The sequence below is a fragment of the Plutella xylostella genome, chromosome 5 (assembly GCF_932276165.1).
Source record: "Plutella xylostella chromosome 5, ilPluXylo3.1, whole genome shotgun sequence".
NCBI classification, from domain to species: Eukaryota; Metazoa; Arthropoda; class Insecta; order Lepidoptera; family Plutellidae; genus Plutella; species Plutella xylostella.
The window spans coordinates 4966071-4975681 of NC_063985.1; the positions used below are offsets into that span (position 1 = coordinate 4966071).

Genomic DNA, 9611 nt, shown 5'->3' on the forward strand with positions numbered 1-9611 from the left:
CATTGTCAAACGTAATTTCCTACTCTGTGCGTTATTTGAGTTGTCAATTTCTGCGAAGAGTCTGACGCTACGTTATTTAATTTGTTTTGTGATTTTCTGCGTGAAAATAACGCCAAAAGCGCTAAAATGTGATGCAAGAAAAGTAATACTAGATATATTGGCTTTTATTCAGGAAGAATAGCGTATTAAGACGCCTTTAATTCCGTTTAAAAATTGGAAGAACGAGTTGCAGCGGCTACAGGTTAGTGTTGCCAAATATGACGAATAATTTTACCCATATACTCACATGTAATTTTATTAATATTTTCACCCCATCCCGTGCCCCAGCAGTGGGGACGGGATGGGTCATAATGAAAAGTATATAATCTTTGTTTTTCTTTGATTACAGGTGATATGTTACTTTAAATCTTAGGCAGTATACCAAAAAGAATTTCGCGCACCTGCAGCGATTTTAGACGAAATAATGATGATTAATGACATCTTCTCCCAACCTATCAAGGGTTGGCTGGAAGAAATTGCTTTTTGGCAATTAGCCTTTGTACATCGTCTTAATTTCTTTTAATTTTATGCTCTTATTTTTTGTTACTTTAGAAAATGTAAAATAAAGTGTTCATAAATAAATAAATAATAATTAATAGTTTTTTTTAAGTTTGTCTATTTCGGTATTTCCACGACCCACAGATCTGATATTACCTATACCATTGTAATCTAGATAAGGCCCCGTTTCACAATGTCTGGTTAGTGGCTACCTGTGAGATAAAATACATGCTGTCACTCTTTGTTATTATTTTTTTGACAGTGACAGCATGTGTTTTATGTTATAGGTAGCCACTAACCAGACATTGTGAAACAGGCCCTTAATCTCCTTTATCAGAACATAATTAGAGCTTATTTTATTTCTGTTCGCCTTGTAAAAATTTTCCATACAACAAATGTCGTTTGATATATAATATCGTCTTTCATTTACTATCGACCCAATATTTTGATTTATCTATACTTATGAGTGTACCTAATTATAAATTAGGCAATAGCAGAAATGCATTGTCGTTTAGACCACAAATAGGCAAAATTTAATCAATGGCATCACTGGATTCGATGACAGCGACGTCGTCACCGGAACAGATAAGATTGTGGCACTATAGTCTCCAGGTTTCTGCCATTATCATGTTGTGATGACATGGAAAGTAATCGAAAAACATGGCTGATGGCTGTCAGCTCATCAGCTGTCATTTCATTGTTGTTTCAAGCTAGTTTCTAATACCTAATCAAATCAAATCAAATATTTTATTGCCATTCTACTCTGTGGTTTCTGAAGTTTGTTTTGGTTTTGATACTGAAGCCTCTAATTTTGATTAATTTTATTATAAAATCTATCGGTTAACCCATTTACCTATAAGCTATATTACAAACAATTTAAATAGATACTTGTATTAAAATCTTATAGAGAGAGTATGTATAAAAATATGAGAAATGCACCAAAATTTCTAGAAAATTTTGATCCTGAAACATCAGCAAGAGAAAGAAGAAAACTAAATCGCAGAAATTATTCTTTAGGGTAAGATTATTTCCATGGAATATGTTTAAAAATATACATGGTTTCACAAAGTTTTTATTAATTTATAAACAATTCTGACCTTACAGACGAAAAACTAAATCACTCTATGACGACTGCGGCCGTATAGGTGCCACTGGTAAAGACCTGTGTGACTGCTTAGATGAGACCTGCCCTGGATGTCATTTCCCATGCCCCAAGTGTTCTTCAGGCAAATGTGGCCATGAATGCAGGTAACAAAATGACAAAGCTGTAAAGCATCCTTTTTATGTTACATATAAATAGATTTTACAATTTTAACAATACCATATTTTCAGAATGAACCGAAAATGGATGTATGATCGAATTGAAATTGAAGGAAATGATTTTGTTGTTAAAAATGATTACAAAACCAAATAGTTTTCCTAATTCAATGTCATCATCGCTTTTAACCATCCACCGCTGGACATAGACATCTCCCAGTAGCAGCACAAATCTCTTTCCTAAGCCTCACTCTACTACTAATGTTGTTAATGTGATTCTAATTAAATCGGCTAAATATAAAAGGGGAAAATAAAGTATCTAATCCCTTCAGAACTGTTTTAATTGAAGTTTAATCATTATCATTAGTAAAGTGATTATAGTTCATAAAAATATCTAGACACGCCGTAGCGTGCCAAGCCAATAATATTAACAGGAAGCATTAGGATGTGGTGCTTGCAAGAAGTTTGAAGAAGTACTCAACTTCTGTTACACCATCCTCAGGGAGGTCAGTGCAGTGCACTGCATTGTGGATAACAGTTTTACCATACAGACCCCGGATAGAGTTTGGATATAGCTGCCGACACACATCCTGTAATATTATAAGGAGATTATGTATAGAACAATGCAGACACAACTCAACCTCAATGAGAGATTACAATAGATTTTTTGCCATAACTATAACATTTGATAATGAAATTGCCATAACTATAACATTTGATAATATAAATAAGATAAAGATTAAGTAATTCTTTTAGTACCTACTTCATGTTATTGAAAGCATATCTGTATTGCTACATATGGCATCCCCAAAGGCGTTGAAATATAAATACAGGGTACATATTACCTTGGTAGGTGGGTATTACAACTGACTCTAACTGCAATGATGATGGTAACTTTATACTTTAAAAAAGTGCTCATAAAAAGTTACCGGATCTCGCGGCCCGCACAATTTCCTAAACTCACAAACACAGTTTAACTTTGAGTCATTGCACTTAACTTCCAATACGATGCAGTTTCCCTCAGCTAAGTGAAGTGACATGGCCTGAAAAGTGAAAAGGGTTAAAAACAACATTTTATAGTTTTATTGAGATCAGAGATTTTCGTATCATAAATCAGAAGAGGATAGGTAAATCTATTTAGACTTGGGAAGTGTTACTACTTTCTCTAGGACCTTACAAATGTTTAGGTCTAGTTTATTTAAAAGTTCACGCACCTCATACTCTGGTAAAACGCCTTTATAAACTTCGTAAAATTCTTTAGCATTAGACATAGACACAGTGAACATAGCTATAGCTGATATATAGAATTGTCCCGATGTGGATATATGTTCGAGAATTGCTCCCACGTTACCGTCTATCAACACGTGAGGTTTCAAAATGCAGCACGTGCAGTCTTCAAAAGTTGCTCGATAAGGAATCTTTGGGTTACCATTCTCTACGCCGAAGAATTCATCTATCATCTGTAATGAAAATAATTAGACGCGTTGAATTATATAGGAACTTATGTAGGTACATAATATATAAGTAATATACGACATGGTCTTCAACTAACAAACTTCTAGGACATGGGCTTCTTCATCCAGACACGATCAACTCTCGTAAACCAAATATTTTCAAATCAGATCATAATAATTATGATATGAAACCAGAGATATGTGAAACTGAATCTAGGTAGGTACTTCCCCACGACAGCACCTACTTTAGCAGCGTCCGCCGGCGTGGAGACTCCATGGGCCACATTCCTCAGCACGTTCTCGCCGAACAGAGCCCGCAGCGTGCCCGGCGCGGCGTCCGCCGGGTCGGTGGCCCCGAGGCACTCCCTGAAGGCCTGCACTGCGCGCGGCCCCGCCAGCTCCAGCCCAAGCACTTCGTCGCTCGTTATGTAGTCTACGATTACGCTGGGGAGGGTATCGTGGTCATCAAAATTTTGTTAATGCGGAGAGTAGTCAATAGTACCAACACTAACAACCCAAGCTATTCCTGCCAAGATATATACAGATGTATCCTCGATCCCTGAAAGTATGGATCCGAAGCGGAGAAAGTGATGAAGGGGTATACCTACAAAATGAGCCTTTCCGAGTGGCGTAAGTATCAACAGCACCTAATATTATAGGTACTTACCTAGGTACTAAGAAGAAGAGGCGCCATCTAATAGATCGAACGACAACCTTCCTAAGGTTACTTACGGTAAATTTTTGTTGCCTCCAAGGTTGCTGTACAATTCCATGGCAAAATCTTTACTTATTTTGCCATTTCTTATCTTCACAATACGAAAGCCTTTGTTCATTATAAACGTTATAATCTTTCCATGTGCGCTCCTTGGTATTGGTTTTATCATTACGAAAGTGCTAAAAATTTATAAATGTAAAAAGTAGTTAGGTAAGTAGGTAGATATATCCAGGATAGTTTTTGTTGAGGGTGAACTGTACTAGACCTTTGACGAGCCGAATTCCTAAATTAATATGGGTCTATCGAAGAGCCGAAACCTGGTAAGAAATGATCAACGGAAGAATAAAGAACACCGAAAACTAACTTTAGGAGCCTTTCGCCCTCAACAGAGGTGATTTAAAAAAAAAAAACCCGAGGTAGGTGCCTTACTTATAGATAATGGACACACAATGAGTACCTACTTACATTTATTATTATTGTGCTCTTCTGTATACTGGCTTTCACGAACCCAGTAGCTTTCCCTCACTGACCACCACGCCAGCCAGCTACTGAGCCTGAAAACCCCGGGCTTTAGGTTGATAAGTTAAATTACCTTTCAACGTCTTTGAATAAAGTCCGTTTAGTTGCTGGGGCGCTATCGATTAACATCAACAGTTTTCCAAATATATTAACAATATTTCCAATCTGTAACATGGCAGGACTAAATGATGGTAACTGAGTCCTTTTAAGCATCTTTTTCCCACGTTTAGTATCAATAACTTGGACAGAATTATCAAACGGAAAGAAATTCAGTATAAGCTCTGTTGTTTTATCCGCCTCTTCATCATACATTTCACATAGAAATGTGTGTTTATCAAAATAGTCAAATTCCTGGAATTAATAATAAAATTATAGTAGGTATTATGTTCTAAATAGCGTCGAATAAAGCTGCTAGCATAGTTAATGTGTGGATCAAAGTTCACTTGAAATCTGTAAGTATACCTACTACCTAAATGCTAAAAAACATTTAATGCTGACGTGGTTTTTATGTGTGGTATGGTAATAAGTAAGTACTTATACCTAATTATAATGATCTACTATCCTTACTACCCTTGCTACTGCTTGCTATGAGCGCTTTCATGCTCGTCGACTCATTACTTTGGCTCGACTGAAGATGATTCATCCTTACCATCACTGATAACGTTGCTGCTAAACTGATGGATGCGCAATGATTAATTGATTGATATTTATTTATAAGCTAACTCAAAATATTTTCGTACCTACTGCTCAATTATTTTCTAAAATAAAATTACAATCAACTTCAATGTTTATATTTATCAACAAAAATAGTAACCGGAACCGGAAAAAGTTTATAACCGGATATGAAACTGACTTTAACTCTAGTCTATGAGCCTGTGGCTATGGCCATGACGCTATTATTATTATAAGGCTGTGGGACTTGCAGGAATGAAAATGTTGTACTAGGTATAAAGGGCACCTAGATTACTAGAATACAAGGAAAATAATATCTAGAATATTTCTTTTTTATATGCGTGCGTTACTTTCTTTGATCTTTGACATCAGAATAATAACAACAACACGACTCGCTCACAGGCACACAGAACAAAAAAACATATTTTTGACATTCCAAATGTCAATGTCATGTCACTGACAGTGTCAGTTCCATGGTTACGTTTTTGACGGTTTTTTGTTTGTTGTTTACAGTTTATTTAAAATATCTTAAAAATCAACACAACCATAACATTTTATTTTATTGAACTACGTGTACTGTAAATATTTATTACCTTGGATCGTACATTCTTCTTGGCCTATCGTACATTCTACAATTATAAATATGGTATGTTCTTTTGTTATAGATAGAAATCAAAATAAATATAATTCACTGCGAGTTGTATTAATAATTATTTTATTTCAGGATGGGTCTTACTGTGATAAATACTCGTTTATTGGTGAATGGTACGACAACCAGGCTAGTTTGACTCGCCGGTTCAACGTATTTTACTTTCCCACTGATAATACTATAGAAATGTTTGACTTAAAAACTCGAAAGACATTCGTAAAGCGAGTCAAAGTTAATGGAGTGACCATTGATAATTTTTACATCGGGGGAACACTATTTATTCTAGGAAGATTAATTAAAATAGTAGACTTTGCCTGTGAAGATACCAAGAAAAGATTACAGCAGGATATGCAACTGTAAGTTTACTTTACACATATTAATTAGTTAATTTCTTCACATAAACATGATAGTGCCACAGGAAATATAAATGGCCTAAGGCCTACCCTAGGTCTTAGCTACTCAAACCATTATTTTGTTCTTAGGTTTTGACAAATATGAAATTAAATTTCAGGACATTTGTTATGATAAAGCCAATGCCAACGAAAACTATGGGGAAAATATTAACCCATCTTCATGACCATGGACTTAAGATTACAAGGATGAAGAAGACCCTCTTCACAGCTGATGATGTCAATTTTATTTATCGAGCACAGCTGTCAAGCCCTGAATATCCGTGAGTTTTTTTAATATAGCCTCTTAAAGTTCCTCTGGTTGATAGTTGAAAGCTCCTTTATGCTTACTTCACAGTTCCTGTTTGTAAGATTCCTATTGCTATCTATCAGGATGTCAGAACCAGAACAAAATACTTGAGTACACATGTTGTTTCAAAGTGTGACAAGGAGAGCATACACATAATTTAAATGAACATAAAAATATATGAAAATAATATTATTTAAACTAAGGTTTTTGGCCCAAGATGTATTTCAATACCTTCCTTAATAATTTAACTTCATGGCAACCCTCTTGTTTTCCAGTTTCTTGTTAGAGCATTTGAGTGGCCAGCATGTGTATGGAGTGCAGCTGGTGGGCCATGACGCAGTGAACCAGGCTGTGAAGGTGTTTGGCGACAGAGACCCGTCAAAGGCAGCACCAGGCACTATCAGAGCACTGTATGGGACAGACAATGTCCGCAACTGTGCACACATTTCAGCCACTCTAGACCTGGCATGTCAGGTAATTTGTAATACCATAGAATAACAGGTAATTTGTAATACCATAGAATAACTAGTACATGGTAATACATAGGTACATTCAACTAGTGATAAGGAAAATTATACCCCTCTAGTACAAACAGTTTGATCCTTGATAAGTCATATGGAAGATAAATAAGCTGTACTATATTTAATTGATACACACAAGCTATTGATTCTGAACCCTGTAAAATATCCAAGTTTTTTTTAAATGCAGCTTGTGTGTTGTGTCCACCCTTCTGGGCAAAGGCCTCCTTATAAACTGACCACCATTCCCGATCATGTGCTTCCTTCGTCCATTACAAACTAATATAACTAATCTCATTAATTTCAATACTTGATAGGATCTGGAGTACTTCTTCCCACCGCCCCCCCTGCAGTCCAGCCGGCTGCGGCTCACGGCCACTCTCTCCAACTGCACGCTCTGCATCGTGAAGCCACACGCGGTGAGGGAGGGCCTGCTTGGGCGCGCCCTGGAGATGATCGACGATGGAGGCTTCGATATTACCGCACTTAATATGTTCATAGTTGACAGTGTCAACGCTAATGAGTTCTATGAAGTCTATAAGGGAATTGTTCCGGAATATCAGGTGGGCTTTTTATGATTATTGATCTTGTAGGTACTTGCTTTGATGCTTTATCGAATTTAGGTAAACTTGCACGAAGTTATACGAAATGACACTCCGCACTCTCGTATTCGCCTAACCATGACGGTCAACTTCGGGAGTAGAGTAGCAGCTTAATAAGCTGTTTTATGCTGGCTATCAACTCTATGAGGTACAAAAACAGAAGTTAGTGTTGTTATTAGCTTTCATTGAAGCCACTGAGAGTTTTATGTCGCGTATGTAAAGTCAAAGCTGTTGTTAACTATAATGTTTAAATAACTCCCCTATCTAGTCTCACAAATTCTTAATTAATTTCAGGGTATGGTTGAGGAGTTGGCAAGTGGCCCGTGCGTCGCCATGGAAATTGTGGCCAAAGACAAGTCTCTGAACACGGCTGTAGAATTTAGGAAAATGGTTGGACCTACAGATCCTGTAAGTATACCTATTACATTTAACTCACTTCCTCAATTACATTCGAACATTTTAATCGCATTGTCAGTTGCAACTATGTAGACGAAATTTTCACATGCAATTGTGAAAATTACTTACATCTCGACATTTATCATTCATTAAATAGTAAATACTATTTTTATGGTGTGCATAATGCCTGCAAAATAGTAGTATTATGGTATTTATTGAGATACTATCTTTATAATAACAAATGATAAAGCCTTTTTTTCATAACACCTAAATGCACATAATTCATGGCTGTGATAGATATTTTTTTAATTATTCCGTTAAAGTTTACTAATTTCCGTTCAATATAAAAACAGAATATTATAAATAGCGAAAATAAAAACCGTCTTTACACGAGGAAGAAACTTTTACCATAAAACCTAAATCTTATAATTCAAGGCTGTGATAGATATTTTTTAAATTTTTCTTTTAAAGTTTACTAATTTCCGGTCGATAGACTCGATAGCAAATTATAAATAGCGAATAGTATATTACTATTATATATTATAATAGTCTTTACACAAGCAAGCAACATATCGGCCGTGATAATATAAATACCAATACCTGTGCGTCTAGGAGATCGCGCGGCTACTGCGGCCGCACACGCTGCGCGCTCGTCTCGGCGTCAACAAGGTGAAGAACGCGGTGCACTGCAGCGACCTGCCTGAAGATGGACTGCTGGAGGTGGAGTACTTCTTCAAGATACTGGAGCTGTGAACTGTACTTAATTACTAGAGTAGATAATTTTAGGGTGGGTATAGATTACAACATTTTGACGAGCATTTCTGTGTAATCTAACGTTCTTAATACGATACAATACAGGCTAAAGCATGATAAAACATTCGTAAAAGGATGAATGACTAGAACATATCAGAGAGCGGCTCATTGTTTTCTCACTAGTAAGTGATGCAGTTTCTCACCTTTAGAATCACGCCAAAATATTTTTTGTCGTCGGCACCAAGGGTTGATATTGTATGTTTTTGCACGATTTGTTGTGAATGATAGAGGGGAAGTGTAACACGCATTGATAAAGAAATAATATGAAAATGGTGAGCGTTACATGAGTGAGAGTAGGAGGAGTATTGAAAGACCTACGATTAGAGCAGGATAAAGAAGAGGACATGTTCGCCATTTTCCCATTGTTTTTGTGCGCCCGCGTGATAAACGTTGATTAAATACGACAATGAAATAAATAGTTAAACTATCATTGCATTGTATCTAGCTTGTATCATACCATATACCTATCAGTATCTGTACTGCATGTATCATACAGTACAAATAAAATTGAAATAAATATTTGGTTATAAATCTTACGTTTGTGTAATTATTTTATGTTAGATTGAGATAGTAACGCTTTAACACTTAAAGCGATTTCTCACACAAAGGTTGTCTGGAAGAAATCACTTTAAGTGATAAGACCGCAATTTTTTACCGATACGTTGGTATGGTACACAAGAACTATAACTGTATGTTTTGTGTTAACATAAAGAAGATCTATAATCTGTTTGAAGACTGATATTTTTAACTAAAACCCTATGTTAGAGTATTTAATTTATA

At 36.1% G+C, this 9611-nt stretch overlaps 2 protein-coding genes across 2 annotated transcripts; one reads left to right on the plus strand and one right to left on the minus strand.

Moving 5' to 3' along the window:
• Positions 1–2215: 2215 nt before the first annotated feature.
• Positions 2216–5268, minus strand: LOC105389293 (nucleoside diphosphate kinase 7). Its single transcript, XM_011560389.3, has 7 exons — positions 5132–5268; positions 4556–4833; positions 3981–4142; positions 3494–3692; positions 3009–3254; positions 2724–2837; positions 2216–2384 (listed from the first exon to the last, which is right to left on the minus strand). Exons 1-7 carry the CDS (start codon positions 5132–5134, stop codon positions 2235–2237), a joined length of 1152 nt encoding a protein of 383 aa, XP_011558691.3. The 5' UTR covers positions 5135–5268; the 3' UTR covers positions 2216–2234.
• Positions 5269–5616: 348 nt separating this feature from the next.
• LOC105389292 (nucleoside diphosphate kinase 7) lies at positions 5617–9367 on the plus strand. The gene is made up of 7 exons (XM_011560388.3): positions 5617–5800; positions 5879–6159; positions 6315–6476; positions 6778–6976; positions 7338–7583; positions 7917–8030; positions 8631–9367. The coding sequence occupies exons 1-7, from the start codon at positions 5798–5800 to the stop codon at positions 8769–8771; spliced, it is 1146 nt and encodes a 381-aa protein (XP_011558690.3). The 5' UTR covers positions 5617–5797; the 3' UTR covers positions 8772–9367.
• Positions 9368–9611: the final 244 nt, after the last annotated feature.